Source organism: Catharus ustulatus, chromosome 16, assembly GCF_009819885.2.
Source record: "Catharus ustulatus isolate bCatUst1 chromosome 16, bCatUst1.pri.v2, whole genome shotgun sequence".
Taxonomy (NCBI): domain Eukaryota; kingdom Metazoa; phylum Chordata; class Aves; order Passeriformes; family Turdidae; genus Catharus; species Catharus ustulatus.
Genome location: NC_046236.1, coordinates 14,017,162 through 14,042,840, shown reverse-complemented (window position 1 = coordinate 14,042,840; position 25,679 = coordinate 14,017,162). Strand labels below are relative to the sequence as shown.

At 53.1% G+C, this 25,679-nt stretch overlaps 2 protein-coding genes across 2 annotated transcripts; one reads left to right on the top strand and one right to left on the bottom strand.

The window, feature by feature from the left end:
- Window positions 1-4,323: 4,323 nt before the first annotated feature.
- On the top strand, window positions 4,324-6,308 carry RASD1 (ras related dexamethasone induced 1). The gene is made up of 2 exons (XM_033074162.2): window positions 4,324-4,736; window positions 4,980-6,308. The coding sequence occupies exons 1-2, from the start codon at window positions 4,451-4,453 to the stop codon at window positions 5,528-5,530; spliced, it is 837 nt and encodes a 278-aa protein (XP_032930053.1). The 5' UTR covers window positions 4,324-4,450; the 3' UTR covers window positions 5,531-6,308.
- A 1,342-nt stretch (window positions 6,309-7,650) lies between these two features.
- On the bottom strand, window positions 7,651-11,950 carry MED9 (mediator complex subunit 9). Its single transcript, XM_033074578.2, has 2 exons — window positions 11,802-11,950; window positions 7,651-8,434 (listed from the first exon to the last, which is right to left on the bottom strand). The coding sequence occupies exons 1-2, from the start codon at window positions 11,936-11,938 to the stop codon at window positions 8,218-8,220; spliced, it is 354 nt and encodes a 117-aa protein (XP_032930469.1). The 5' UTR covers window positions 11,939-11,950; the 3' UTR covers window positions 7,651-8,217.
- Between the last annotated feature and the right edge of the window lie 13,729 nt (window positions 11,951-25,679).

Sequence of the window (25,679 nt, the reverse complement as noted above, 5' to 3'; positions counted from 1 at the left end):
AGACATCTTTGCTCACGCTGGCAGGATGTTGCATGACCTGTGTGCAAGAGGATGGGGTGGAAGGAGATGGAAATTGGGAGCAGGGGATTTCCAGGGTGCTCCAGCTCTGAGCTGCATCATGCTGAGCACAGGGAGGGTGTCTCAAGGGACCTCTTGCCACTCCTTGCCTGGATAACTCCAGAAACTGGGGATTTGAGACATCTCAGGCTTTCAGATGCTCTGTTAATCAAATCCCAAGTGCTAAAAGGAATCAAGAGACATGAAAAGTGTTGCTAAAGAAGCAGGGGGAGGGAAACAAATAAAGCCAGCCCCCAGTCCCCAGAGAAGGAGCAGCTTCTGCATCATATCTCATCTGGGAAAAATTATATTTTGGGAATTACGTGCTTCTTCTGAAAAGCCTTAAAGAGATTTAATAAAATGAGACAAGCTAATAATATAGGGAATGAATAGCAACCCTGCATGCTGCATCTTGATTTAATCAGATGCTTTTCCTCAGGGGGATAAGCAAGAACTATGGCTAAAGCCTCCCTTCCCTTCCCTACTCAGCTGCTCCCCTCTTCCTCTGGCCATTCACTCCTTCTCCCACCCTGGGGGAGCAGCCAGGGCAGGATTTGGGGTCCCACAAGTCCTGGAAATGCACAGCCCACACTGGTTCTTTGGGAGCAGGGTAAGGAGCTGGACACCAGCTTGCTGTGCAGCCCCAGGGAGAGGGGCCCTGTGCAAAGAACAGTCTTGGGGGAGAAAAGCAGGAATTGAGGAACCAGGAGAGCTGGGCTTGGCTCCATGTGCGTGGTCACTGCAGAGCCTGGGAATGCTGTGTGCTGCTGCACAGGGGATGAGCCTAGGATGAGATTTTGGTGAGGAGCTCATGTAGGATGTCCTGGGACAGCTGCAGGGTCAGCACAAATGGCTCTCCCAGTCCTGTTTCACTGCTCAGACCCGGCCATGAACCAGCCTGGCCCCGGGGGGATGATCCTTCCCAGCTCCATAGCACACTCAGAAACCGAACTCATGTTCTGATGTAATTGTCCTTTTCCGAGTATCCCCCGCTGGCCTGTCCCTGTGCTGGGCACCCCGGTGCCGCTCCTGCTTCCTGGAACATTTTGCTTCCTACATTTTTTGCCGTGGTGCTGCTGTGAGCTCTGTTTTGCTGCTGCACAGTTCGTCCAAGCCAGGCCCTGGGGAGCCGCGTGTTCTGTCGCTGGGATGTTTGTGTGACTTTCGTGGAATTTCCTTTCCTCAGCCACTTGCTCGCAGACACAGGGTGGGTTTTGCTGGTTGGCAGGTGGCTGGTAAACCGAGGAGGGTGAAAATAGGGAGGGAAACAGCAAGAAAACAAGGATTGATCTGTGCTGAAGGTGATATCATTAAAGGTGTCGCTGGGGTTAGTGCAAAGCATCCTGCCTGCGGCTCTGTGCTGAGCTGCTGCATGAAAGAGATTCTACCCTCCAAAACCAGGCAAGGAACAAAACATCCCACAAATAGCAGGGGCAAACTCTGGCAGCTGTGGGGAAAATGCCCTTTTACCTGCCTCTGCTCAAGCCTTGGGCTATTTGCAGTCAGGTCAGAAATAGGTGGTGATTTGTAGAAGAGTCATAACCGTGGGAAGGCTGTGCCTTGCAGCGAGGTGGATCCTTTATCATCAATCACTGGCAGCAGCTCCCAGCAAATGTGCTTTGCTCTTACAGGAGATGAGTTTCTAGATGAGCCTGGGAGGACTCAGCTAATGCTGTGTAATGCTCCCTGCTCGGGCTCTGCGTGACTCCGTGAGGAGCTGGGCTCTGCGATGCCACAGGCAGTGCCCATGCCCTCTTCTCTGGCAGCTCCCACCACCACCAGCTCTCCTCCACCCTCCCAGGTCCCTGACACCCTGTCCTTGCTGTCTGGGGGTCCCTGGCTCTGGTCCCAGTCCACCAAGCCCACAGGATCCCAGTGCACATCTGTCTCCTGGCATGCTCTCCCCAAAGAGCTGTTCAGAAGGAGCAAATGGATTTTTTTTCCTGTCAGCCAGAAGCAGGTTTAAAGCAGGCTATTTTTACCTGTTCCTGACTCTATTAATAGTTTGTACGGCCAACAATAAATGCTGATCGAGATATTTGATTTGTCTGTCCTCCAGAGGTTGCCACTTCCTATTCCCCCCGTTGTTTTCCATCAACCGCCTCAATTAAATGATCTTTTTGTTGTTTGGGTTGATACATTTGGGCTTTGCGTTCGGCTATTAAACTTCTTCGCTGTCTCGAGCACAGATGAATAAACACAGGAAACTGTCCCACTTTCTCTCCTCCAAGTGTCCTTGTGCCTCCAGGCAGGATGTTTCCCTGCAGGCAGGGACAGGGCTGTTTAAGTTGCTGCTCCCTTCCAGACAACCACAGACAGCCACATAAAACTTCTGAGAATGTTTAAATTAATATCCAAGGGTGGCACCACACTCAGGGGAGATGAGAAGCTCAGCACCATCCATTTCCCAAGTGGTGCTGATGAAAGGCACTGCTCTGCCCCAGTCTGTGTTCTGGCTGTCCCTGAGGTCCCTCTCTGTGTTTTATGTGAGGCTTCTGCTGCCCTGAACTTTAATAAAGCATCACCTTTTGCTAAGATTTTGGTGGTGGGGGGAATGGGGGTGTCTATAAATTATTTTAATTTTTTTTTTTAAATCATAGAACAGTCTGGGTTGGAAGGGACCTTAAAGCTCATCTTGTACCACCCCTGCCACGGACAGGGACACCTTCTGCTAAACGAGGTTGCTCCAAGCCCCATCCTACCTGGCCTCGGACACTTCCAGTGATGGGGCAGCCACTCTGGGCAACTTATTCCAGTGCCTCACCACCCTCAGAGGGAAGAATTCTTTCCCAATATCCCATCTAACCCTGCCCTCTGGCAGTGGGAAGCCATTCCCCCTTGTCCTGTCACTCCAGCCCTTGTCCAAAGTCCCTCTCCATCTCTCTTGGAGCCCCTTTAGGCACTGGGAGGGACTCTAAGGTCTCCCCAGAACCTTCATTTCCCCAGGCTGACCATTCCCAGTTCTCCCAGTATGGCACTACTCCCATTCCCATCCCATTCCCACTCCCATCCCCATCCCTGTATCCCATCCCATCCCATCCCTGTATCCCATCCCTGTATCCCATCCCATCCCTGTATCCCATCCCATCCCTGTATCCCATCCCTGTATCCCATCCCTGTATCCCATCCCCATCCCATCCCATCCCATCCCATCCCATCCCATCCCATCCCATCCCATCCCATCCCATCCCTGTATCCCATCCCATCCCATCCCATCCCATCCCATCCCATCCCATCCCATCCCATCCCATCCCATTCCCATTGATCCCGTTCCCATTCCCGGCCCTGCACGCGCTGCCTCCCGGCCGGACTCTCGCCTGTCCCCTAGCGGGCAGAACCGGCGCTGCAGCGGCACCGCTCGGCACCCCGGCACCGGGATCGGGATCGGGATCGGGATCGGGATCGGGATCGGGATCGGGACAGGAACCGAGACCCGAATCAGGGTCAAGGAAAGCCGCTGTCCTAAGAGCCTGGGTCAAGGTGTCCCCGCGCAGCCCCCAGCCCGCGCTGCAGCCCCCGGTGGCACCGAGACTTCTCTCTGCTCCCGGCCCCGCGCACCGGAGCTCGCACCCAACGGGTTTTTTCTCCGGTCTTTCGGGCAAGTGTAAACTGAAGCAAAACCACGGCAGGGAGTGGCGTGGGACTCTTTGCACCCCCAGCCCTCGGTTCCTACAGCTCGGGATCTCCCCATTCCCCGAAGCTCAAGAGTTCCGAGCCGGCTGCGGGGCGCCGGGAGCCGCTCCGGGCTGGGAACGGGACGGGTACAGAGCACAGGAGATTGAGAGATCTGTTCACAAACGGGACTGTAAAAGGGACCGGGAGTGCGAGCGAGTCTGCGAGCGGGAGTTCGAAGCACCGGAGTTCCAACCGGGCTGCGAACGGGACCGGGCTGCGCAAACCGGGAGCGCGAACGGCGATGGGAACGGGATCCGTGTGTGCACCCCGGGAGTGCGAACCGGGCTGGGAACGGGACCGGGCTGGGAACGGGACCGGGTTGGGAACGGGACCGGGCTGTGAACGGGACCGGGCTGGGAACGGGACCAGGCTGCCAAGCACCCCGAGCCCCAGCCGGGCTGGGAACGGGACCGGGCAAGCGAGCGGCGGGAGCGCGGCCGGGGCTGCGGCCGGAGCGGAGCGCGCAGCCGGAGCCCGCGGGGGGCGCGGGCCGGGCCGGGCTCGGTGCCGGGCGCTGACTCAGCCGCCACCGCCCCGGGCCGTGACGCGCCGAGGGGCGGTCGCTGCCGGCTCCATATAACGCGGCGGCCGCCGTGCAGAGCTCACACCGACCCTTCCTGAGAGGGAAGAGGGGCTGAGCAGCCGGGCAAGGCAGGCGCCTTTCCTCCTCCTTCTCCTCCTCTCCTTCTCGGCGCAAGCTGCACTTTTGCCGGCGTCAATGAAACTGGCAGCGATGATCAAGAAGATGTGTCCCAGCGAGGCCGAGCTGAGCATCCCCGCCAAGAACTGCTACCGCATGGTCATCCTGGGCTCCTCCAAGGTGGGCAAGACGGCCATCGTCTCGCGTTTCCTCACCGGCCGCTTCGAGGAGCAATACACGCCCACCATCGAGGACTTCCACCGCAAGTTCTACAGCATCCGTGGCGAGGTGTACCAGCTCGACATTCTGGACACGTCGGGCAACCACCCCTTCCCAGCCATGCGCCGCCTCTCCATCCTCACAGGTACTTGGCAGGAGGTCCCTCTGCCAGATTCCTGCTCACTTTGGGGGTGTTTTTGCAGTCCTGGGAGGAGGGAGGTGTGATTTTGTGTGTTCAAGTGGTTGGGCAGCTCTTCTTGGTGGACTGGAGGATGCAGGACCCAGGTGCTGCCTGGTCCTTCCTTCTCCAAGCCTCTCTTTGGCTTAGGAATGGGTCTCTCTGTGTCCCCATCCCCGCAAACACCTCACGTCCCCTCTTTGTCCCTAGGAGATGTGTTCATCCTCGTCTTCAGCCTGGACAACCGAGACTCCTTTGAGGAGGTGCAGCGCCTTAAGCAGCAAATCCTGGAGACCAAGTCGTGCCTGAAGAACAAAACCAAGGAGAACATAGAGGTGCCCCTGGTCATCTGCGGCAACAAGGGCGACCGGGACTTTTACCGGGAGGTGCAGCCCCGGGAGATCGAGCAGCTGGTGGGAGGGGACCCCAAAAAATGTGCCTACTTCGAGATCTCAGCCAAGAGGAACAGCAGCCTGGACCAGATGTTCCAGGCGCTCTTCGCCATGGCCAAGCTCCCCAGCGAGATGAGCCCCGACCTGCACCGCAAGGTCTCGGTCCAGTACTGCGACATCCTGCACAAGAAGGCGCTGAAAGGCAAAAAGCTGCTGAAGGACGGGGGCCGGGGCGGCACGGAGGAGGCGTACGGCATCGTGGCCCCCTTCGCCCGGCGGCCCAGCGTGCACAGCGACCTCATGTACATCCGGGAGAAAGCCATCGGCGGCGGGCACGGCAAGGAGAAGGATCGCTGCGTGATCAGCTAGGAGCCCCGCTGGCCACGGGAAGGAAGGAAAGGAGGAAAGGAGGGGAGAGAGATGCTCGTTCCCGAAATGACTTTGGGCAGATGCCCAGCCGGGCAGACAGGGCGTCGCCTCTCCCCCAGCCTCCCTCCTCCCGCTTTCAGCATCTCCCTCCCTGGGGGTGCGTTTTGGGAGCGAGGGATGCGAAGGGGGAGGCGTTGGAGGGCAGGAGGGGATGTCACTGGGAACAGCCTCCTCCTCTGGGCAAAGAGACAGGGAAAGGGTGAGCTGCTGGGCAGCCAGGTGGGAGGATGAAGTGTGGCGGGCACAGACCTTGGTGTTTCATTCCCTCCCAAACCACCCAGCCTCAGGCACTGTCCTCAGCAGGGAGGGCAGGGGCCTGCCAGCTCCTATCTGGGGCTTTGGGGTTGGTTCTTGGTTTTGTTTTTTTTTTTCTGACTTGAGAAGCTGTGCACGGACACTGGTTCTGTGTTGTGTGTTCATGTATGTCTGCAAAACACATGCAGAAGACACTCCTAAGATGTTGCAAAGACATTGCAGAGTTACAGCCCCGATGGACCAAAAAACTGACTCTTGTTTACATTTGTCTTGTTTGATTTGCAAGATTTGGGGAGGGTGGGGGGTAGCGGGGAGGGTTTTACAAAATAAAATAATAGGCACTTTATGTAGGTATTGTTTGTCATTGACATGAACAAAAAAAAAAATCTTCAAGTGTTTCTACCGTGGGTGAAACTTGATGTTTTATTTTTTCTACAAATTAATAAAATCTTTTAAAAAATGACACCTGTGGGTTTGCCTTTGCTTCCTTGCCCTATCCCATAGAAAAAGGCCTGAGCTCCGAGGTGGCAAAACTCAAGCCCTGTATTGCCCCATTTTTCCCGACTCCCAGTGCAAAGGTTCCCGCCTCTGCAAGCCGCAGGGATTTTGCCACACAGGGTAACGAGGGGCCAGGCAGGGAGTTACTCACTCCAACGGGTCACTGAGCCAGCACTCTTTCCTCACTCCTCTACGCCGAGTGACGGTGCTGCCAGCCCCGCGACACGGCGGGCAGTGGCATGTCACAGCCTGCAGTCACCCTGCAAACTGACATCACTTCGTTAGAAAGAGCTGATTGTGTTTCATGCTCTTTGCCGATTAACTAAGCACACTTTAATGATGTCAATACACACTGATTCATTGGCACCCCAGCTGGGATATTGTTTTCACTCTGCAATATGAGTAAAGGAAGTACTTTGCTCGAAAGGTCACCTTTACATCTGATGGTTTTTAATCTCTTCTCAATAACAAGTTGCAGCAATCATTGCTAGAAGCGAAAGGGAAATGGGATCGCTCTTCAAAGAAATCCTTTCCCAGCTCCAGCTCATTTTCAACCTCCGCTTCCCCCTCATGCAGCAGCACAAATCTGTGTTTAGTACATATTAATGGCAAAAAAAAAATCATATAGAAGCCACAAAACAACAGTGGTGGAGCGAGACTGCAAAGCAAACCATCTCAGTTTCGCTTGAAACTTGGATTCAAGTTGACAGAGTTAACTTGTTCCTCAACTAAGTGCCAGACATTTCTTTGGCAACAAGTTGTTTCTTCCAGCTCTGCCTATGCCTGATTTCACAGGAACAGCAACTGGCAAAAGAATGGAAAACATCGTCCAGGCATGAGACACAGGAATTTATTGAGCTGGGACAGGCAATGGCTGGTGGAAAGGCAATTTCAGTAATAAAAAATGTGTACATTGTGCTTTGTTTATCTCGGTGTTCTGCTTTACTCAGAGTTTACACACTGGCACCTTCCCAAAGAAAGTACTAGTACAGTATCTGAGGGGACAGAGTAAACCTCTGAGCTACAGGTGAGTTGCAATCATTTCACTGAGCAGAATTACCTGTTCCAGCTGCTCAAATCTTTGTGGTTGTGGGAAGCCCCTGGATGTGGAACTTACCTGTCCCGTTCAGCCTGACTTTAGAATGGAATAACTAAAAGCTTTTATCATTTATGCCCTTTGTTTTGATTCTTGCTGTTTCTCTGTTGTAAGAGGGAATGACATTGGAGCTGGGCCCAGGATCCCATGTGTGCCAACATCCTGCCCCTGCTCTGGCCACATCCACTCAGTGAACACACAAGAGGGGCAGTTTGGAATTTATAAATCTTTATTTGACTCATCTCAGACACAACCACCAATTGTTTAAAAAGAGAAATGCAGAAGTAATTGAAAGCAATCATTCCTCTTCCAACACACAGGGAAAGTGTACCAGAGACTTTCCAGGAGCAGGGCCAAACAGTACATGCTTCCCTCTTAGGTTCCCTTTGGATGTTTGGCCATTTTTAAGTAAAAAAAAAAAAAAAAAATTGCAGAAATGCCTCCTTTTTCACCAGCAGGTACTTTGACCCTTAGTGAGGAGAAAGCAAAATGTCTCCTGCTTGTTTGAACGTAAAAAAGAACGACCCCACCCTGAGAGAAAACAGGAGATGGGATATGTAAGTGCACAGTCCTGCAGTTGATCAAGGGAACGAGCCACTGCCATTGTCCCAGGAAAGCACACGGTGTCCTGGCTCAGTGTCACACACCCACGGTCTGCACAGGCACAACGCCACAGCTCTGCAACCACAAAACCTAAAGAAAGAAATGTCCACTTCTGCCACCCTGTTCAGCCTGGACAGGAGGTATCTCAGACCTGGAGAGTGGAGCTGTGCCTTTCCTACTCCTTGGGGATTTCAAACATGCAAAGGCTCTTGTACTTCTGCAGCAGCTCGTTTTTGGTCCGCACCTGCTCCCGCAGGTTCTGCAGCTGCTGCTGCTGCTGCTCTGGGCTCACCCCGATGCCAGGCATGGAGCTGATCAGCTTCCTCATCTCCTGGAACTTGTTCTTGAGCTCATTCAGTACCTGGTGGACATCCTGGCTGTCCTTGTCCATGCTGCAGAGAGAGAATTGAGACACTGTGGATTCTCCTATTGAAAACGCTGTGATTTCCAATACAACCAGGGTTTAAACTGGAATTCACTGGGAAAATTCTCTTAGTATCTAGCTACACACAACTGCTTCACCCATCCCAATAAAATGACACAGATGGATATAGATTGGGTAGCTTAGGGACAAACTGGTTTCCTGCAAATTTCCAGGACACAATCCAGTCACCTCAGGATGCATTAATCAGGTTAGGAGCCCCACTGCAGCTTTCAAACATCACCCTGGAGTAGGCTAAGTTCTCCCTCTGAACTCCTGTATCTCTCTTTGGGGAAGGTAAGATTGCATATTTGTTGTGTGTGGTCACCTGGAAAAAAAGATCTCAGTCTCACCCATGACCTGTTGCTGCTGTAATACAAAAAAATCAATGCAGTCAAACAGCTTGACAGCAGAAAACAGAAACTGTTCCCCAAAGTGTCAGAGTGTCCAAAGGCAGAGAAAATGGTACTTGGGAGCTTTAAAAGGAGTCTCTGGGGATTTATACTTAAAAAAAGAGAAGCGGTTGGGTTTTTTTGGGTTGGTTTGGGGTGTTTTTTTTAAGAGCAGCAAAATTGGCTCTGCAGCCAGCTCTGTGCTTTTCAAGGCTCAGTGTTGTCTGAGGCAGCGTCTGCCCTTGAACCCTCATTAGTATCTGACTCAGCTTTGTTAGCACCAGCAAGAAGTTTTACTGATTCCAGGCAAAAGCAAGTCCCTGCTTCCAGGCTGCCTCTTAATAGGGAGAGCAGGATTCTAATGGTCTTTGAAAAACTGGGAGCCTGTTCAATAGCCAGACCTAAAAATAAATCTGCTTGGCATGACCAGGGCAGAGAGGTGCTCGATTACAACTTTGGGGAATCGTGACATGGCTGAGAGCAAAACTTTTAAGCAGATGGCCACCGCTTGTTTCAAAAGCCTGTTGGAACAAAATATTCATTATTCCCTTCTAAATAAAACTGCAGCTGGTACTATGATGTCTCCCCATTATGCAGGCACTCAGGGCCAGGTTGGCAGTGGAAAAATACAGGAACACACACAACCAACCCCATGGCACATCTGGGGAAGGATGGGGTGACAGTGCCTTTCATTCACCACAGCTGGAGGCTGGCTTTGACAGGGGTGTCCTCACATCTTCCTTCCTCAAAGAGAACTGACAGCTGCCTGTTGCCTGGTTGATCCAAAAAGGGATAAATATTTCAGGGTTGGTGTTTCTTTTTTTTCTGATGGGTTGTTTTCCTGCTGGAACAAGCCACTGAAATGATTTCCTATTTGGGGGCATGGAGAGGTGGGAGTGAGAAGGTGTGGGAAGAGTCTGCAGCTGCCTGCACTAACACAGGATTTAACACAGCATCCAACCACAGCCTGTGCTGATGGACTGGGTACAAAGCCTGCCTAAGGCACAATGCTCTTCACCACACCAGCACAACCCACCATTGCTGGAGCCACACAGTGGGACCTCAGCAGTGATGCCAATGACTGTACAAGGCTGAAAATATCAGCAGACCCGACTTAGGAAAACTTTCTCCAGACCCAAACAACAGGAAACAGCACAGTCCTTGAATGTCAGCGAATTTACGTGATACATCCTTGCTCCGGAGCACAGAGTCACCTTGGAGATGTGTCTTCACAGCTGAGTCAGTGTCAGAACAGCAGGGCTGGGCTCTGCCACTTGAGGCAGTGCTAGAGGACAGCCCGTTTGCCATCTGTCAGGGACAGGAGGCACAACATCCCACCGCTGGCTGCCGTGGTGCCACCTTTCTGCCACTCTGTTTAGCATCTACGTGAGCTCGAGCTGCCCAGGAAACGCCACACACAAAGCCAAGGGAGGTAGCTGGGCAGCAGGAGTGGGTGGCTCGGTGGGACAGGGCACAAGATATCCATGAGACTGTCATCTGTGAGTCACTACAACCTTATCAGTGACACATCACAACCTGAGAGGTCTCAGCCCATGGCTACTGCCCACTTTGGTGATGGACACGCACAGGCCTGGCAGGGGATTTAGCCTCACTCTGTGGTCTGCACAGATCAGGGGGCAACTTGATGGCCTACACCTAGCACAATGGGGAAACTGAGTGAAATTACAGTGTTTGTGTTCTCATGCCCATTCTGGACTGGTGTGTCAAAGGTATTCATTCCCATGGATTGGGCTGCTTGGGCTGCAGAGCCATTAAAGGTGAACCTCCCCCACCTTTCAGACATGCTTGCTTCAAGTGAAACATCAGCAGGACACAAATCAGCTCCTCAACGAGTGCACAGGGAGAGGGCAGGAAGAAAGCAATTCATGCTTCCCATGCCCACTGCCTTTACCCTGCAGCCTGCCCAGGTGAGAGCACAGAGCCTGCCTGGATGGATTTCCATGGCAGAGACATGCCTTTTCTGGGAATTCAGATGAGCATCTCTGGAGGGTTTATCCTGGGCCAGAAACACGTCAGTTCTCAGGAGCCTTGTACCAGCACCTTTCACCTGTACAGTGCTTATCTGGAGCTGGGAAGAAAACAGTGTATGTCCCACTGAGGAAACCATCCTGCTTTTAACAACTGCCCGGAAATGGGCTGCTTTCCTGACGCACTGCCTGTACTTTCTGAGGCTGTTATCAGCCCAAGAGTGCAGCTCTCTGGAGTAATAACCCAGCGGACACACAGTGCTCCTGCTCTGGGATTAATGGTGGGGCAGAGCACCTGAGCCATGGGAGCACCTGCACTGCTCAGGTGACCCCGACACCACCCAGCTACTGACTCAGAGTGGAGATGCACTTGGGGCTGTGCCAGCTCCCTCCAACACCCTTCCCAGGAATTCCAGCTGAGAGAAAAAGGGCAAAGGAGATGCTGGGAGATGGAGAGCATAACTAGAAGGGTGACCCCTGGTACCTCTTCAGTCATCCTGGGGAAGTGGGAGCTGGGTGAGCATCACTTGAGGGAGGATCCAATAGCCTAGCTCCCTGTTCAAGGCATTATGAGGGTGCTAAAAATGAGAGAACAATTTAGAGGAACCCCACAACTCTCCTCCCTGTCCAGGACATCCCACAGATGCTGTGGTTGGCAGAACATCACTCGAGAGGGAGCCCCACTGCCCTGCTCCCCATCCAGAGCATCCCGTGGGGATGCCGGGAACGGGGTGAGTATCACTAGAGGGGACATCCCATCGCCTCACTCCCTATCCAGGGCATCCCCGAGGATGCTGTGACTGGGGGGACATCACTGCCGAGGGCACCCCTTAGCCCTGCTCCTCACGCAGACCCGCGAGGGCTCTGCTGTGAGGCAGCACCGTCCGAGCGGGGCGGCTGAGGCAGGGCCGCGGTGCCCGGCGGGGCGGGGGGTGGCGGTGGCCGTGCCCGCCGTTACCATTTGATGATGTCGTGGACGAGCGGCAGGAAGGAGAATTCCTCCTGCGCGGGCGGCAGCGGCGGCGGCTTCTGCTCGGCGGGCGGCTCTGGCGGCGGCGGCTCCTCAGCGGCGCGGCCCGCGGGCCCGGACGCCATGGCGGGCCCGGCAGTGACGGAGCGGGGCGGGCCCGCCATGGCTCCGCCTCACGGCCCTCAGCGGGCCCGGTGCGGGCCGGGCTGTGCTGGGGAGTGGGGCCGTGCCGTGCACCCGCAGTGTGAGCACGCTGAGACCTCAGTGATCCGCACTGAAACTTACAGTGATCCCTCCTGAAACTTCCAGTGATTCCCCCTGAAACTTCCAATGATCCGCACTGAAACTTCCAGTGATCCCCCCTGAAACTTACAGTGATCTGCACTGAAACTTCCAGTGATCCCCCTGAAACTTACAGTGATCCGCACTGAAACTTCAGTGATCCCCCCAAATGTCTCTGCAGTGATCCCGCCTGTGTCCCAGTGATCCCCCTGCACCCCGCCGGTGATCATCCCTGAGACCCCCAGTGATTCCTCCTGAAACCTCCAGTGATCCCCTGACATCCCCCATTGATCCCAGTGATTCCCCCGAGACCCTCCAGTGATCCCTCCTGAAACCTCCAGTGATCCCTCCTGAAATCTCCATTGATTCCTCCTGAAACCCCCAATAATCCCTCCTGAAATCTCCAGTGATCCCTCCTGAAATCTCCATTGATTCCTCCTGAAACCCCCAATAATCCCTCCTGAAATCTCCAATGATCCCTCCTGAAATCTCCATTGATTCCTCCTGAAACCCCCAATAATCCCTCCTGAAATCTCCAGTGATCCCTCCTGAAATCTCCAGTGATTCCTCCTGAAACCTCCAGTGATTCCCCCTGAAACCCCAGTGATCCCTCCCCATGCCCTTCATAGCTTCCCCCTGCACCCCTCAGTGATGCCCCTGCCATCCCCAGGGATCCTCCCCTTGATCCCACCTGCTATCCGAGCCCCACACAGGAGGTTGGAGGAAGGAGAGATGGTGGAGTCCTGCACCCCAAGGGCAGGATGATGAGAAGGGGTGCCAGACACCATCCAGGTGTTCCAGGAGCCATTCAGGGAACACACGAACCACCTCGAGGTCTCAGAAGACATCCACGTGTCCCAGTAACCATCCAGAGATCCAAGGAACCATCCAAAGATCCCAGGAACCACTCAGCGGTCCCAGGAGACATCCGTGGGCTCCCAGCCCCGCAGCACACTTGGATTGATATCCCACATCTCTAAACATCCCTCTTTTTCAAGCCAAATCTGAGAAAAAAATTGCTTTATTCTGTGTAAATAACCACAGCAGGGTTTCGATGTCTCTTACATCTCAACATTCCACCATGTTTTTTGTTATTTGGTGTCCTCAGTTTGACATTAATTCAAATAGGAACGATATGGGCTGGATGATGGGGATGTGATCCTTGAAATGCCTTAAGGATAGATCTTTATGTGGGACCAGACTTTCTGCTGAAGGGAGGAAGCATGGCCAGCATTATTGGAGGGAAAGCAAGCTGAAGTGTTGGATGAGAGCCTGAGCTGGAGACTGGAGGGATCTGGAGGAAGAACAGAAGTGTGATGTCAGGACTGGGACTGCTGTGAAGCTGGGAGAGGGAGAAGAAGAGGGAGAAGGCTGAGAGAGCTGGGAGTGCTCAGCCTGGAGAAGAGAGGACTCTGGGGAGACCTCAGAGCCCCTTCCACAGCCTTAAGGGGCTCCAGGAGAGCTGGAGAGGCACTTTGGACAAGGACTGAAGTGACAGAACAAGGGGGAATGGCTTCCCACTGCCAGAGGGCAGGGTTACCTTGGATATTGGGAAAAAATTCTTCCCTCTGAGGGTGAGGCCCTGGCACAGGCTTCCTAGAGAAGCTGTGGCTGCCCCATCCCTGGAAGTGTCCAAAGCCAGGCTGGACAAAGTTTGAAGCAATGTGATCTAGCAGAAGGCATCCCTGTCCATTGCAGGGGATTGGAAGCAAGTGATCTTTAAGGTCCTTTCCAACCCAAACCACACTGGGATTCTGTGAAGAAATGGAGCTCTGGTGTGACTGAAGAGGTGGCTCAGGGTGGTGAGTGATCAAAGCTGGGATAGGGAGGATGATGCCCCTCTGCACCAAGCAGCCTCAGTTTGCTTCAGTGAAGTGCTGCCCTAATGTTCAAACCCCTGTACCCACACAAAGCATCACAGCATGGATAATACCAACCACAGCTGAGAGCTTTTATTCCTGGTTTGGCTTAGACAAAACTCATGATTTAATTTTTCATTTGAAATAGGCCTCCCTGCTCAATGGTTATAGGCTGAGGAGGACTGGGAAGGCAATTTTATTTTTTAAACCAATTTCTTTCTGAAAACAAACAGAGGCTATTTATACATCTAATGAGAATGCTGGCAACTGTTTAAATGGGGGGATATTGGCTGTTGGCTCTAAATATAGCAGATGCAATCGCTCACTTTGTTCCTACTGTCAGGAATAGATCCTGGTTTGGTAACTGATGCTGGAATGTGCAAAGGAGCCTGGGGGAGCCCAGGTTCCGCTGAGCAGATCCCTGTGGGAAGGCTGGTGGTATTTATGGCCCTTGACTGAGCCAAGCAGGAGGCACAGAATGCTGTGTCCTTCCGATGGGGCTGAGCCAAGAGGTTCATTTCTGCCTCTTTTTAAGGGCTGTTTCTAAAGCAAGAGTTGATTCAAGCTCCATGGGGGACGCTTTCCTCAGTACTGTGCTGGTTTTAATTCTTCCCTAGGCTTTCTGGAGGAGGGCAGCAATAATTGCTGGGCTGCTGGATGCCTGCCTCTGATGGTTGAGTCAGGCAGTTGTTCCAGCAGGTGACAACACACAGATACCATTCAGTACCTAAAGTGCTGTCAATCAGCATTTCTTTCTGCCTTTCCATTCCCTCTTGGAGTCTCTTGTTCCCAAAGTTCTGGAACACAGCTTTATCTAGTTGGTGTGTCCCTGCCTCTTGCCTTCTCCTCCTTGTGGGAACAGCTCTGCCAGCTCCCCCAGGTGACCCACCTCTGTCCTGTGGGGCTTGTCATGCCTTGTGGCAAGTCCAGGGGACAGCAAAGGTGTTTCACAGTCTGGTTAAAGTAAAAAAGGCTCCTCCACCACTGGAGAAGCTGATGAAGAATTGGTCAGATGAGAGTGTGTGGTGTCAGCCTGCTCTAGGGCACAGTAGAGCTGTGGTCTGACAGTGTTCACATCCCTAGTGAGGGCTACAGGAGCTCCAAGCTGTGAGACCTTTGTCCCAGGGGGGTGACTTTGGTGACCTTTGTTATATCCTTGTAATGTAGTTCCTTCCAAATCCTTTGGCAATTGTGTTGGGGTCTCCAACTGTGTCAGCCCATCCGTTGTTTTCAGAAGGAGCTGGTGGTGGGTTGCGGTTCTCCGTAATTTTCATTCTGGATTTTTTAACCTGCTATCAGTTCCTCAGCAGAAGGGTTTGAATGAACAACCTGTGAAAAGTCCATGTGAGGCAGCTAAACATGAACAAAGACACTTAGTGATGATTAAATGAATAATTTCCCCCTGGATTTGGTAATAAACGGGAAGTGCAAATGATCGACCTGTTCCTCAATTTAATTGTGGCTCTTTGTGCAATTCACTTGTTGGACAGGCAGGGTCTGAAATATGTGAATGTTTCCAAACCATCTGATTTTCTGTGTACATTCATTGATCACCCAAACATTTCATTAACCCATTATCCTAAAACCCAGCTGATCAAATAATCCGTATCCAGAGTATCTTTTGTTGTTGCCTGTTTCTTTATGATACCAATGTTATTCTTTCTTCTCCTGTCATTTCTGTACAGATTGTACCTCTTGTCCTCTTCCAAAGGGAACTTCTGAGGTTTACCACAAGTTATTTAATTCAGCACCAGGTGACTCTGTGCCTTTCACTATTTCCTTACAATGACTTGATGTTTTTATATTGATAGTCTGACATTTCACTGGGCTCTGCTTCTTGCTGTTGGACCATCTGGAGTTTGTTGTGCTGTTGCCACCAGCTCTGTTATCGTTTTTTACTATGTGGCTATCACCAGGTTGAACTTTATCTCTTCCTCCTGCTCCTGCACTGCATAATCAGCTGAATTTTCTGTTTCGGTCTTGCTGAGCTGCTGTGATGGGATAAGTTGGTATTGTTCAGTTGAGGAGGTGTTGTCAGGGTTGTGGTCACCTGGGAGGGGGTGATAGGAATGAGAAGTTACAGCTCCACCTTTTTGTTAGGTCATGGCTGTTATCCTACAACTGCTCAGGTTTGTGGCTAAGATCTCCCTAGTTTTGACCAGATGTGAACTGGGTCTTGGGCTCTGCCTTGTCTTGACTCCTGGGACCATTTCAGACCCTGGTGTCTCAGCCTTCTCATCGGTGGGGTATCATAAGCTGAGCTTCATCCTTTGAAACCATGTTTTACCAGAGGGATTTAGAGGTTTTACCTGCAGTTCTGTCTGCCCCAAACACTCAGCCCTGCACTCCCACATGCTCACAGAGATGCTGGTGCCCCAGGTACCATTGAGATTTAAGATCCAAACAAGCAGCACCAAAGACATCCCCAGTGCCTCCTGAAGTCACTGGCTGCTGGGGAAACTGGGCTGCCATGAGAGGAGGGCCATCATCCCATGACCTGGGAGATGCCAACCTCAAGGAGAGCCCAGCATGCAGGACAGAGCCTGGGACAAGAGGTGGCACAGGAGGCTTGGCCAAGCTGCCTGTAGTACCAGTTTGGATGTCACAGCAGGGCATTGGCCTGGCCATGGAGACCAGTGTTTCGGTGCTCCAAGCGCTGGGAGGTGAGTGGGGTTGATTCAAGGCCACAGGGAGTATCCAGTGACAGTGACCCCACTGCTGACCAAACATGGAGGCTGGCCCAGGCCACCCCAGGGAAGGCACCATGCCCATTGCGTGGGCAGAGGGAGCACCGAGGGCTTCTTGCACAAGATCAGCTACGCAGAAACACGGATCGAGGAAAACACTCAGCAAAGCCTGGCCCAGCTCCAGCTGCAGGTGGCTCTGGAGCTCACTGTCTCCATTGGGCAGCTCTTTGCCTGTGCAGCATCCCAAGAGTGCTGAGTCCTGGGAGCCACCAGTCCCTGCAGAATCCCACAAGACCATCCCACAGCCAGGCTTGAACACTGCAGGCTGTTTTCCACACAGGGCAAAGGGGCAAAAGTCACCTTGCAGGAGCAAGGCAGGAACTTGGAGTGTGAATTCGGGGTGTCCCTGAGGAAACCTATGCCTGCAGAGGGAGGTGCCCTTGTTACCACTGGGCAAAAGCAGCCCTGGATCCCTGCTGGCTCTGGCTGCAGTGTGGTGAGTCAGCAACGTCCCTGCCATTATTTACAAATAATGAGTGAGGCTCCGAACACGTGCCGCCCATAACATGAGGCTGCAGCAGTTTCACTCTCAATCTGTAATCGTGGCCTTGAAGCAATGCTGCAAGAGCCTGCACTGGAGGCCAAGGCTCAGCCAGGCAAAGATTTCTCTCCTGAGCTCCTGGGTGCATACCCAGCATGCTGGGAAGGTGTTGGAGTGGGGCAGCACATTCGTGTGCATCCCTGTGCACACACATTCATGTGTGTTTGTACATTCCTGGGCGCATCCCTGGGTGCATCCCTGTGCTCTTGTGTCCCTGTGCTTGTGCATCCATGGATCCCAGGGCACCACTGCCCTGCATAAGGACACTGTGGGTGTCACAGAGGACAGATAAATTTACCTGGATGCACACAGTAGACACTCACTAATGGGGTCACATTAAGGACATTAATGAAATCCCAGCTCCCTTTCTTGGAGTCAGTCCTTATTCTTCTAAAGTGGGTCAGGCTTTGTTTGTGTGTTTGTCAGGGTCCCTTCAAGCGTGGCAGAAAAAGCTATTACCTGATGCTGGAGCCCTTCAAAATGCTTCTCTGGGGTTACTTAACACAGGGGGAGAGGAAAGGAGCTTTGTTCAGACTTTCTTTTGGCACCACAGAAAAAGCATCTGGTTAAGAATTTAGCCCATCCTTCACTTGAATTGCAAACAACATTTTGCTATAATTGGCCTAATTACTGAAATGAGACAAAATTTATGTGGGCTTTGCAAGATCAGTCAGGTGTCCTTAAAGAATAATTTTACACAGCAGAGCAGTGGGTTTCTGGGGCAACACTGACACCATGAGAGACACATCTTGGGAGGTGGAGAAGTCTCCCTCCAGCTCACAACCATTTAATCCTTCTCCTGACCTGGGCAATGGTGCATTTCTGCAGGGCCATGACAAGAACAGTGTTTTGCTCAGCATTTCTCTTCCTGACCCTGGGCTTTGTGGGCCCTTGGCATCCCCAGCACACTGAAGAAGTCTGTCCCTCTCCTCAGCCACACCAGCAGCTCCCACCTGGTTCTGGCACTGGCACCCATGAGTGGCTTGTCACAGCCACGTGTCCCTGGCCCCAAGGATCCCTGTTTGCCAAGGGCTTAATGTTTAGCTGCTAATAAACAAGGCGTATCGGAGAGGTTTTGATGGCCAAGTAGCTAAACTTTCCTGGGAAATTTGCTGACATTTGTGGCACAAACAAGGCCAGGATGTGGTGATATTTTTGTTTCAGATAAAGTGTTCATTAGAAGTTTCCCAGCTTCCAGCATTACTCCAGCTCCTACTCCCTCGCTCCTGGGCATTCATTGAGTTGTCAATCCAATGCTCAGCCATGTCCCATCCTGCCCAAAAGCTTTCTCTCCGTCCTGCCTGCACACTGATTTATCCAAGGAGGAGTTGTTTATTTGGGCTGGATCAGTTCGGGGTTTGGCTCCAAGCAGCTGCAGGGGAATCAAAATAAAGTTTTCAAGCAATATCGAGGGGGAAAAGAAATACCCTCCTTTTTGTTCTGACTTGAGAAATGGATGAATTTGTCCTTCCTGCCTTTACCTCATGGGCATTTATCAGCCAAAACCATGATTTTTTTCCCCAAGGGAATGTGCCCTACAGCCCAGCTCGGTAGCTGCTGCCCATCTCAGTGACCATTGACTCAAAGCCTGGACCCAGCTTTTGCCCATTTCTACTGTGTGGATTAGCTGACCCCATCCCAGCTTCTCCTGTGGGACCATCCAGCAGAGAGGGAGGCTGGAGAATCACTCAAAGCATTTCCATCCCTAACACTATCCTCTTACCCCACTGTGGCTCCGCTCATTCATCATTGATGCAAACAAATTAGAGAGGGACATTTGGCATTCAGGTAAACATGACCCATCCTCACCCTCACTCCCATGCAAAACCAGCCCTCCTAGAACTTCAGGAAGCTCTTGGGCGGCTGCTGGCAAGGCTGGGCACCGCATCTCTCCCACCCAGGGATTACACTGGGACCTGGCTGCTGGCCGGCCCGTTCCGGCATCTCTCAGCAACTGCAGAGATAATTGCCATAAGTCTAATTGTTCCTGCTGGATAACGAGTATTTTTGCATCATCATCCCCAGCTGCTGAGAGCATCATCTGAGTTGCTATTTCAGGGCTGGAAAGTGGCTCCTGTGAGCCAGAAAAGGCCAGATCAGGCTGGATCTGGGCACCTGAAGCAAAGTCCGCACGCTGAGGTTCCCCTGACCACAGTGCCAGTTTGCCAGGCTGCTTTGTCACTGTGCAGCTGCTGCAGAGTGTGATGAGCTGTGTGTGTTCTGGTGGTGTACCTGGTTTTGAGCAAGGCCATTGCAGGCAGCAGGGTTTGCCACAACCTCTCCATGTTGTTCCATCAGGCAGATCTGCTCCTTGCTGCCAGGACACGCGGCCAGCCAGGACCGCAGCAAGCGGAACCCTCTCCCCCCACACAATGGGCTGGATGCAGCAGGCACGTGGCAGGAACTCCTGACTGGGCATTGATTTCTCCTCCACCAACAAACACTTTGCAAGACCCGAGGATCCAGCACCTCAGATCGGGGCTGCTCGAGTGCACGAGGCTGGCTTGGCAGCAGTGACGGCATTTGAACAAGGCAGGAACGAGCACGGTGCTTCTCTCCCTGCACCCCATCTGGCACCTGGAATGGCTGCTGATAATTGCTCCATGCTGCAGGATGTATTGAGCAGCCAGCTGCAGCATTCCCTCTCTGCTCATGCTCACAAACGTGTGGGTTTGAGGCAGCATCAGCAGAGGCTGTGCATCCCATCCATCCCATCCCATCCATCCCACAGCTCCCAGCTCAACTCTGGCTTCTGCACCTCATTTGTTTTTCCCTTCTTCTCCACAAACCAGCTGCAGACAACTGGCAAGTGCAAACCTTGTTCTCAGAGCAGCATCCCTTGAATTAACCCTCCTGCCTTGGTGGCTGGAAGGGGTTTCAGGACATCCAGGTGGCACAGAGATGTCAGGCAAAAGGGTTTGCTGCCAGGCTGTCACCTGTGCCCCTCATGTAATACACAAGCTCCTAGAAATGAGTTTGCAAAAGATGATGCTGAGTTTGCCTTGGGAAATGGTGGTTTGGGGTTAGAGATAAGAGTCCTACGAGCTGGCTGGGAAAGGAGAGAGAGGAAAAAATGCGTCAGGCCAAGAAAGGAAAGAGATAAGTGACATGTCTGAGCTGGGAGCATGAAGCCAGTGGCCTTCCTGGCGCCGTGGGGACTGCAGGGTGGCCAGATCCGGGCTGGGACAGCCTTGTGGCAAAGCCTGCTTGCTGGCCAGGCTTGGGAAATCTCTGCCAAAACTGCAGAGGGCAGGGAGGAGGCAGCCCCATCCAGGAACCTGTTCCAGCTCCTAAGGGTTGTGCAGGGAATGGGCAATGGGCATGATGCCCCCCAAATTCATGCACCTGCACCCCACTCTCTGCTCCATTCCCTGCCACTGCTGCCATCCTGGGGCACAGCATGTGGTCTGCACCAGGGCATGGGTTAGATGTTAATTTTTCACCTTTGGGAACATCCTACCTGTTGTACCAGCTCGAGTTTTTGGGGCTGGGGTAGGTTTTGTAACGAAACCACCTCTGCTGTTGCCCAGAGGGGGATTCAGGTGGCCAAGATCACCCAAAGCAGTGTCCTCGGGAGCCAGCTGGGCGCTCGTGGCTGATTTTGCACGCTGTCTCCTAATTGCAGTTCTTCTTGTTCCCTCAAAGCAAAAGGCACAATTAGCTGGAGGACGGGAAGTGCGGGGATCCGGCAGCAGTCGGGAGCTACTGGTGAGGAGGCAGCTCTGCTTTAGCAGGATCCCTTCTCCCCCTCCAAACCAACTGCTGGCATTTCTCCTACCACCATCACCATCCTCCTCCCCTGGTGCCACATCCGCTCGGGTGTCCTGGCAGGAAAATTGGGAGCTGGCAGCAGCTCCCTGTCCTCATCCCAGCACCGCCGCACCCCTGCGAGCACACAAACACTTCTTTTCTGCCAGCTCCCTATTTGCAGCACTGTATATACAGTATAATCCACCCACGGGGTATCCAGACTGTACTTGGCTAGGAAGGACAGAACATCCTTGTGATTCAAAAGGTCAAAATGAATGTCAATACAGTGTAAGCAAGAATGCCAAATCTGCCTCAGGGACACAGGGTGCTCGTAGGGACCTGGCAGTTGGGTGTGCTGCTCCCTAATTACAGGCATGGGCTGCCCAAAAACCTTCTGCTTGCTGCAGGGTCAAGCAGGGCAAATATCCCTCAGAATAAGAGTTCCATGGTGTGCTAACAGCTTTGTCTGTTCAACCCACAGATCCCTGTACCCTCTTTCCACCCCTGGATAGTGAGGGGGTGAGCAGGTCGTGATGCCCCGTCACGACATCCTCCCAGTCTCCTCCAGTTTCTGGCTTTAAAGCCCAAAACTCTGCCTCCTCCACAGCGCTCTGGTGCAGAATTTTCTTCCCAGGGCTTGACTGTGGGTGCTGGCTGTGGCTGAGGAGCATTGACAAAACACAGCTGTTTGCTCTGGATTGGGAAGGCAACAAATCCCACTGAGCACCGGACTGGGAGAAACCACCCGTCCTCCTCTTCCCAGAGAGCAGTGAAACTGCTGTCATTTCAAGCTGGGCTGGAGGAAGCTGGCTTGGGCGGGTGGCTGGGATTGATTTCCCAGTGACAGAGGCACTCGCGTGTCCCTTGAGCTCCCGGCCCTGTGCCTAACGATTTTCCCTGCTAATAATCTCCGCTGAGCAGGCAGCAGCAGTGTAGGCACAGGGCTCGGGGATGAGTGGGATCATTCAGAGATCATTGCCTGACGTGGCAATGGCAGGTCCATGCTGCTCTTCCTGACATATGGATCCTTTCCTTTCCTCCCCAACTATCCCAGCAGGATGGCTGCCCACAGAGCTCTCGATGTCAGCAGCACCAGCCCCCCTAATGATGGCTGTATTTAATGAAAACAAAACCTTCTCAGGGCCTGGGGAATTTGGAGGTGAATTAGGAAGTCCCTTCACAATGGCAGGGAAAATCCCAGGAGCTGATGGTGTTTTGCAGGAGGGGTTTGAAGCCTTTGGAGATGTGCACAGTGGTTCCACAGTGTGTCCTCCTGGACACAGCATTCCCACCCACAGAACTATGGAATGGCTGGATTAGAAAGGACTTTAAAAGTCATCCAGTTCCAACCTCCTGCCATGAGCAGGGACACCTTCCACTATCCCAGGTTGCTCCAAGCCCTGTCCAACCTGGCCTTGGACACTTCCAGGAATGCTGGGGCAGCCCCAGCTTCTGTGGGCAACCTGTGCTAGGGCCTCCTCACCCTCACAGGGAGGAATTTCTTCCCAATATCTCATCTAACCCTGCCCTCTGGCAGTGGGAAGCCATTCCCCCTTGTCCTGTCACTCCATCCCTTATGCAAAGTCCCTCTCCAGCTCTCTTGGAGCCTCTTTAGGCACTGGGAGGGATTCTAAGTTCTCCCTGTCACCTTCTGTTCTCCAGGCTGAACACTCCCAGCTGTCCCCACAGCAGAGCTGCTCCAGCCCTTGGAGCATCTTGGTGCCTTCTCTGGACCTGCTCCAGCTGCTCCACATCTTTCTTCCCTGTCCTGACACAGTGCAGGGAACAGGAAGAACATGATCTTGGGTGCAAGATTCTCCAAACACAGACTTTTGGGGACACCCCCAGCTGTCACCATCCCGGTGCTGCTGGCGAGGAGCCGTGTCCAGGAGGAGCAGTGGGACACTTCTGGACACTTCTGTCCCTGCAGGAGCCAAGGTCGGGGCAGGCAATGGGAGCTGGCAGTGCTGCCCAGCCTGGCAGGGCTCTCACAGCCCCGACCTTTCTGGCTTTGAAAACAGGATGGGAACAAGACGCACTTTTGTTTTCAGTTTGGGAGCTGGAACGGGACCTTCAGGCTGTTCCTGGGATGTTACAGCCTCCCAGCCTGGTGGGGGTTGGGACCATGCTCTGACACCCCAGGCAACTTCACTGCTCCTTTGCATCCTTCCCAGTCTGTCCTTCGTCAGCAGATCCCAAAGCTGTCCCCAGGCTGGCTGGGGAAGCTCCCCTGGGAGCACAAACAGGGATGAGCAGCTCTCACTCAGCCTCCAGCTGGAAACCCCCCTGGCTCTCACCATGGCTCACGTGCTGGGGAGCCCAGGGAGGTCAGGGAGTTTGTGGTGTTGCTCCATGAAAAATGTGACTGTTGCCCTGGGTAGTACAGGGCACTGAACTAGAAAACCAGGAATAAGGAATTATTAGGAATCCAGGTGCCTGCACCTTGTCTCACCTCTAGAACCCAGTTCACGGCCACCAAGGAGCTGCTGGCAGCCCTGGACTGTGCTGTGGGGACAAGGCTGGGGACAGAAGGGCAGGGAGCAACTGGGGCTTCAAGCAAGGCCATGCTTATGCTCACAAAATAGAGGAAAATGGGGTTGAATCCCACATCCTGCCACAAGCAAGGTTGGCTGGTCCTTACTCAGGGATCAGGGGACTCTGAGTCACAGAAACTCGGGACAATGTGACCCTGCACCAAAATCAGGAAGAACTCTGGGCAGTCTTTCCCCACACAGGGCTGGCAGTGGTTCACTGCTCAATATATCAGCCATCAGGTGGGCAGGCAGCACATGATAAGGGCATTTTGTTCTTCTGCTGTAGAAACGGAGATTGCTAGAAGAAAAAATGAATCTCTACAATCCCAGATGGCAGGAGGGGATCTGGCACTTTGTTGTCACCCACCACCAGCCCTGGGACAACCCCAAGGACAAAAAGCTCAGTCTCTCTGCTTCCTGGCCCTGCTCCTTATCAACCTCCCACACCCACAAATGGAGAAATAATCTGCCTGGTTCCTGTGGAAGCGATTGTGAGCGGCCAGTGATGAGAAATCACACGGGTCCTGCCACGTTGGTGCACGTGCAGGCTCACAGAGGCACCTGCAGCATTTCCCGGCAAATCCTTGGATGGTGACAGGAATCCCATGAGCCACTTTTGCTCACCCTGCATGGTTTTCTGCCCTTTTTGTGTGCTGAGATCCCATTTAATCTCTTCACTGACAAATTCATACCACCTTTTGCAGTCTTGGGCTTCCTGTGGTAGTTGTCACAGCAGGCAAGCAGGTGGGTTTTTAAAAGAAAATCAAGATTCCTACGTAATTTCTGCTGTGGGGAGCTCAGGAGTTTACTAGGAAAACTCAACCTGATCTCAACCATGCCTGTACCAGGGAAAGCCAAGGTGAGGCTGTTTGTGTGTCCTGTAGTGTTTGGTCCAAAATCTCCCCCAAATCTCCCCAAATCCTTCTCTTGGCTGAGCTCAACCAAGGCTGAGTGAAGACAGGTCCCCACAGGCCAGGAGCTGCTATGGGGCTGTGAACATTGGAGTTTGAAAAGCACATAAGTGGGAAAGGGGCCATGGAAGGAGCAGGGACACTCAGGGCAGCTCCATCCCTGTCCCCTTTGGCCACAGTCCCTCTGCAGGGCAGGAATACCCAGCACTGAACCCCCCAAACAAGACATATTCCTGCCCTGTGTCCCCATTGCCCTGCTCAGCTCCTTTTCCATGTGCTGACATGAGGATTCATGCAGAAGTCAGGCCAGGGACTGAATTCAGCAGGGAGCATCTGCGCTGCCAAAGGTTTGTGCCCCGAGTTGTCCCTGCACGGGTCTGGCTGGATTGGTGCCGCCCCGAGGTGCTGCAGTGCCAGCACCCCCTGCTCCAGGGTCTCCTTTGTGCCTCTAAGTGATATTGTCCCTGTGAAAAACATGATCCTTGTTTTTGCTGCCTCAGGGCTGAACTGTTGCCCTCCCCAGGGACGGGTCCCTAAGTGTTGGCAGGGATTTATAGCCTGCCGTGATTTATGGTGGAGACAGAGCAGGACAGAGCTGTCACAGCCAGCACCAAAGGAACCCCGGCATTAGTCCAGCATGACCTTACCTGGCCATGCAGGACAAAGCTCTGAGGTCAGAGAAATGTCCCCTGAGGACAGTGGTGGCATCCACATGACAAGTGACAGTGTGCATGTGTTCAGTCATCCATTCCCCTTGTGGAAAAAAAAACAGACAGGAGAATTTAAAATGCAAATTTTTGCCTCTGGTTCAGAAGTTTGCTCATCTGCCACATCCACATGGTAGGAGCTGGCACTGCCACAGGGTACACCAGGTGACCCAAAGACAAAGCAAGTCATGCAGAGGGGCAGCAGATGTGGTGTCAGGGAAGTCGTTCAGCAATAAGACAAAGCAGAGGAGCTGTGGAAATACAGGGTTCCCAAGTAACTGGGATCCAGGCACCCCTTCTCCTTACACCACTGCCCTCCTCTGCAGGGACACAGGGAGGGGAGAAGGCAAAGTCAGCCCCAAGTGCCAACCCCAAATCCCAACCACTTCTCATTCCTTGACTGTCACTGCTCCCTTCCCATCCAGCTCCTCCTTACCCATGCAGGGCTCTGCAGCCAGACCAAACTGTTGCTCACAAGGCTTCGACCCAGACTATTAAATACATTCAGTACAATGTCTTGTCTTCTGCAGAGTGT

Bases quoted from the DNA above. Each gene is read 5' to 3' on its own strand.
- MED9 (XM_033074578.2), bottom strand. From the start codon at position 11,938: ATGGCGTCCGGGCCCGCGGGCCGCGCCGCTGAGGAGCCGCCGCCGCCA. The intron at 8,435-11,801 runs GTAACGGCGGGC...CTCTCTCTGCAG, and splicing joins GTCCACGACATCATCAAATG to CATGGACAAGGACAGCCAGG.
- RASD1 (XM_033074162.2), top strand. From the start codon at position 4,451: ATGAAACTGGCAGCGATGATCAAGAAGATGTGTCCCAGCGAGGCCGAG. The intron at 4,737-4,979 runs GTACTTGGCAGG...CTTTGTCCCTAG, and splicing joins CCGCCTCTCCATCCTCACAG to GAGATGTGTTCATCCTCGTC.